This window comes from Branchiostoma belcheri, unplaced genomic scaffold (genome assembly GCF_001625305.1).
Source record: "Branchiostoma belcheri isolate BF01 breed outbred unplaced genomic scaffold, Haploidv18h27 scaffold113, whole genome shotgun sequence".
In the NCBI taxonomy this organism is placed as follows: Eukaryota; Metazoa; Chordata; class Leptocardii; order Amphioxiformes; family Branchiostomatidae; genus Branchiostoma; species Branchiostoma belcheri.
This window is the reverse complement of record NW_017802525.1, coordinates 189989-195623: the sequence shown is the minus strand read 5'-3', so window position 1 is coordinate 195623 and position 5635 is coordinate 189989. Positions and strand designations below refer to the sequence as shown.

At 39.6% G+C, this 5635-nt stretch overlaps 1 protein-coding gene across 1 annotated transcript; it reads right to left on the bottom strand.

The window, feature by feature from the left end:
• Positions 1-840: 840 nt before the first annotated feature.
• On the bottom strand, positions 841-4224 carry LOC109462212 (ribosomal RNA-processing protein 7 homolog A-like). The gene is made up of 4 exons (XM_019758737.1): positions 3884-4224; positions 2759-3035; positions 2065-2169; positions 841-1227 (listed from the first exon to the last, which is right to left on the bottom strand). The coding sequence occupies exons 1-4, from the start codon at positions 4135-4137 to the stop codon at positions 1000-1002; spliced, it is 864 nt and encodes a 287-aa protein (XP_019614296.1). The 5' UTR covers positions 4138-4224; the 3' UTR covers positions 841-999.
• Positions 4225-5635: the final 1411 nt, after the last annotated feature.

The window sequence follows — 5635 nt, the reverse complement described above, 5'->3', positions numbered from 1 at the left end:
TATTAGTACATTACTATAACCTGTTTTGGTGTATTTACTGCAGTTCTAAGTTTAGATTTTTAGTACATCACTATTACCTGTTTAGGTGTATTTTGTTCTAAGTTTGGATTATTAGTTCATCAACATAACATGTTTGGGTGTATTTAGTTTTTCTAAGCGGATGTCATCCATAAAATTAAGTCAGTATGGCCTAATTAGTTCATCATTAAAACTTGTTTAAGTGTATTTAGTTCTAAATTTGATTAGTTTATCAATATAAAGTGTTTCGATGTACATGTACTTAGGTCTAAGATTGGATTATTTCCAGCCCTGTTTGTAAACAAATGGAGAACCAGTCTGTATAATATCATGTATGCATGGTATCATGTAATATCATGGGATTGAAGGTATCTGAATAAATAAAATCTTTTTAAAAAGAACCGAATTGCAACATTCATCTTTTTTTCAAAACTTCAAGAGAAAGAGAGAGAAGAATGAACTTGTAAAGCTCCATGTTTAAAAGATTTTTTAAGTACAGTCATTTCTGGAAATAAGCTAAATTTCTGGCAGAAAAAATACACTGCTGAAATGTTCTGGGTTTTAGTGAATGTATTGAAACTGTGGAGGGGACTGTATGACATAATTCCAACAACTAATTTCAGAATTCCTATATTTATTTAGTGAATTCATTGCCACAACCAAAAAGATGGTCTGAAAGAGGAGCTGCTTTCAGTGTTTTAAGTCTGCGGTTGAAACAGTCGCAAGAACGCAATGCACAACACACCATTTTTTCAGTGTGATTTGGATGAAGTGAGAGCCAACCATGAAAACAGTAAAACCACTGTGAATATATCAAATTTACAGTATTTACCATGTTTTTCAACACTTTTCCAGTTTCACACTGACAACCGAGTACTGTACAAGCTAGTCTAGGAGTTTTACACTGGAAAACCTAGTCTTAAACATTTCTTTGCACTGTGATCTACAATCAACTTATTTTCAATAGGTTTAAATCAACAGTTAGTACGGTCTAAACCTCCTGTTAGCCTTCATCGCAGCTATTTTATCCTTGTCTTCCTCAAACTTTTTCCTGAGCTGTGCGATGTGTTCTCGTTTGGACTCCCGGATCTGGAACGTGTAGAAGTTCATCAACTCTCGCCGAGAACGTTTCTTCTTCTCCCGTTTCAGCGCCTTTTTCTCCATGGCTTCTGTACGGGGAGCGCCGGGGGTTCGGCCATGGCGGGTCACCTGGGAAATGTTAGTGAGCAAAGATTCAGTAATACAGCAGGCTTTCTAAAAGATCTTTCAGAAATCTAACTTGAAACAGTTTAATCTATCATATGTCATTTGCATACTTGTAACATGCTGGTCTCATAGAACTAAATATGCCAACACAGCTTAGCAGCTAACTCAATGGACACTGGCAATAGTGCTAAGAAACTTTGATAATTCTCCCTCTCAGTCACATGATTTCTTTAGTCATGTACTATGTGTACACAAACGAATAAAAGCACACGCAGACACACACACACACACAGTCAGTCACACAAAGCATGCTGTGGTCTTTTAGAAATTAGGCTGTATTACTGAATCTTTGCACCGGGGGTTCGGCCGTGATGGGTCACCTGGGAAACATTCGTGAGCAAAGATTCAGTAACACAGCAGAATTTATAAAAGATTTATCAGAAATAGAATTTCATCTATGTGATTTGCATACAGTATTACGTGTAATATTTCTTTGAATAAAGCCCTGTCTATATATAAATGCACATGCACACACACTCACTCATCAGTATACAGTATACACATACACACACACATGCATGCACAGTCACTCACACGCACACATGTATGCAGACACACATACACACACACACACACACAAACTCATAGTACACACATTCACACACATTCACACACACACACACACACACAAACACACACATACACACACGCACACATACACAGACACACACAAACACGAGCACTCACACACACACACACACACACTCTTGCATGCACACTTACACACATGTAGAAGCAAACACAAACCACTCCTCTAAAACAGAACAGAGAATGACCAACCGTGATCCACCCTTCCTCGTCAGGTTCCTCCCCTTGTGCCTTCTCCTTCTCCAGCTCCTCCTGCTTTCGCTTGTCGTAATCAGCCATGTAACTGTCCAGCTCACTCTATATACACAAAAATAATGGTAAATATGATTGTCACGACACAACACTGGACATCAGAATCAGGGGAGACATCTACATTACTAGTACGCTTGTCGTACTCCAACATGTAACTGTCCAGCTCACTCTAAATACACAAAAAACATTGGATAACACCTGCAGGATTGCACAATGCATAGGAATCAGGGGAGACATTCAACTCAGTCAGCTCTAAATATGTTTGTCGTACTCTGCCATGTAGCTGTCCAGCTCACTCTATATACAGAAATAACATTACATTGGTATCCATGACAATACAAATTCAATACTGTACATCAAAATCTGGGGAGACATTTGACTTGACCTGACTCCTCCCCTAAATACGGTGTACACTTGTCATACTCATACCCCACCATCAAATTGTAAAGCTCATTTTTATATCCACAAATAATATTAGTAACTATGAAAACAGAACATACAACTTATAAGAATCAAGAAAAAGCTTCTAGATTACAAGGAATTAAAATCCTGACCTTAACCTGTCCTGAGCTTTTAGTTGGCCCCTAAAGCAACCTGTAACTTTGCCCCCTGATCGTGACCCTACCATACTGACCTGTAACTCTGCCACATCCGGCCTGTCCTGTGTGTATCTCTGGCACCATTTTCTCATACCAGTCACAACCGGCTGGTCTCTTGTCGACAGCACAAAAGGTTCCGACAGCTTCAGCCCCGCAGCTTTCCTCAGCCCCGATGGCTTCTCAAACACGACGTACGCGACCTTGAACGTCCTGATTTCCTGCGACCTTGGGAAGAACGTGCTGGTGTCATCTGTCGTGTGGATCTGTCCTCCTGGCCGCTCACAGAAAAGTACAGCCTCCACCTTACCACATCTGCAAATGTATGAGTACTGAGTGCTTAAACCTTCACTGTGGCTTCACACATAAAACTTGACAGTAAAAGATCAATTCTTAGAAAGAAAACACTGCACCTACAGGAACATCTGGGTACAGTTCATCACATATTGTCACTACTATGTATATAACAATACTACTAAAGCCCCCTTCCCCATTTCAGTCAACTTGACTCGCAGGCTCACAAGCATACATGATATCACACACAGTGGCAACTTCTGCTAAGATTCTACTCACTGATTACCTCGAGAACATCATGTTCTGACAGTCCTTGGTGCAGTGTGGCGTTGGGCAAATTCTGTTCATCACATAATAATTATATCAGCTACATGTACTAGAGATTTAACGCCCCCCTCCCCCATTTTCAGGCAAACTTGCATCGCAGGCTCCGAGGCACACAGCACCACAACTTTGGCAAGGAGTTCAGAAGTTACCTTGAGAAGAGCCTGTTCAGACAGTCCTTGTTGCAGTAAGGCGGGTTTTGGGCATACTTCATCGATCAAATATCAATATGATACTGTAGAGATTTAATGCCCCCCTCCCCCATTTCAGTAAAACCTGACTCGCAGGCTCACGGACATACGATAGCCCACACAACAAATTATTTCTGCACATATTTTGCTGCTCACCTTGAGAAGAGTCTGTTGAGACAGTCCTCAAGTACGGCGGCACTTGGGGTATACTTCTGTTCATCACATAATTTGTCGCTAATAATCATATCAGCTACTGTACTAGCCCCCCTCCCATTCCAGGCAAACTTGCATCGCAGGTGCCAAGGTATACGTAGCCCGCACAACGGCAACTTTGGCAAAAATTCTACTGGTTACCTTGAGAAGAGCCTGTTGAGACAGTCTTTAGTGCAGTACGGCGGCACGTTCAGCACAAACAGCGTCCTGTCCGCCGGTCTGCTGTCGTCTGTCCCACGGACCTGGTGCGGTTTGAAGTACAGAAGCTGGCACGCCAGGCACGCGGAGCCGAATTTCACCGGAATCGCGGAAAAACCGCTCACTAAAAACTCCCTACACAGCTCGACGAAGGAATCTGGTTCCTCTGATGTTTTGGAAGCAGTGGTTTTCTTCATAATGACGGTTTTGGGGAGGAATTTGAGGGAAGAAACTAAGAGAAATTTCAGGTTCGTGCTTGCACATGTGGATGTCAAGGGTCACCACATGGCATGCAAACGTAGAAACCATTAGAAAAATGTTAGCAAAAAAAAAAGCGAAACAAAACAAAAACAACCACAACAATCAAGTCAACAAATATTTTTTTATAATTCTCTATCAGCAATTTATTAGCTCTGTAACGTTCGTGAAAAGATTTAGCGTCGTAATAGTACAAATCGCCGAGATCGTTTGTATGCCATCAGTATTCAGTGCTTTCTTTTGCACTTCTGTATGAATCAGTAGGTGGCGCTGCTGCACGGTGCATAAAATCACTCCAACCACCTGTTATCTCCAAGCAGAGGTTTGGGTTTTGGCTTGTTACCAGTGATACCATTGCAAAAAAAGAAAGTCCAGTAAACAAAACCCAAACCTCTGCTTGGAGAGTATTGTTATCTCTTGTGAGAGCCTATAAATGGAATGAGTGTGGATCACTTGAACACATTATACTTCTTGAAGAAAGAAAGCAGACAAACAGGACAGAAACACATCAGCTCAAATTTATACTTTATTTCTCTATGCAATATGTACAATATAGTCTAATAAATCAAATCAAATCAAACATTGTAGGAAGTACATGTACATGTTGGCATCATCAGTTTGAATTCCACATTACATTGTACAGCTTATAACTTAAGAACAGTAAGATTGATACATTACTGCAGTGTTTTTCTCATCTACAAAAACAGATTTTTATTTTTGGTTTTCAAGACTTTTGTAGGAATAATTCAATGACTGAATTAAATATTGATAAGTGATCAACTGCTTCTATGGTATGAATTATGGAATATGTATATTAAGTTTATATCTTAAAGATATTTTTAACTTACATATTCACAACCACATTTTACAGGCTCTTAATTCATAGTCTTATTGTAAATCTGTAATTTTTCTTTCTGCTAATCTTGCATCATCATCATCATCATCATTACCTCTGTCATCATTACCATTGTAGCTCTCAACCAATGGTAAGAAAAGATACTGAGAAGTTGGCATGCTCACAGAAAAGTTCAAAGAGAAGAGAATAATTTCATTAGAAAATGTTCAAGACACACATATCACCTATTAACTGGGTGCAGGTAAAAATGGGAAAGTATCCAAAACAAATCAATTTTTCATCATACACTTGTGTATGTAATGGAAATATTAAAAAGAAGTGAGAATACTCAGGACTAGTTTGTCAAATGTTTGTACAAATGAAACTTGTCTTTGCTGCCTTGTTTTTTGCTGCCTTCAAGCCACAGAAACCAGAGGTTCTCTGTCCTCAAGTAGAGAGAAGAAAAACACAGGAAAAGGACAAAATGTTACAGTTAGTTATCTGAGTATTACTAGGAGAGAGAGAAAGAGGGAGAGTTTTAAAAATGGAGAAAAGCACTTGGTAACAGGCTATAATTATTTTATTGGGCAAAATCTGAATAG

Bases quoted from the DNA above. Each gene is read 5' to 3' on its own strand.
- LOC109462212 (XM_019758737.1), bottom strand. From the start codon at position 4,137: ATGAAGAAAACCACTGCTTCCAAAACATCAGAGGAACCAGATTCCTTC. The intron at 3,036-3,883 runs GTAACCAGTAGA...ATACATTTGCAG, and splicing joins CTCAACAGGCTCTTCTCAAG to ATGTGGTAAGGTGGAGGCTG. The intron at 1,228-2,064 runs GTTGGTCATTCT...AACATTTCCCAG, and splicing joins ACGAGGAAGGGTGGATCACG to GTGACCCGCCATGGCCGAAC.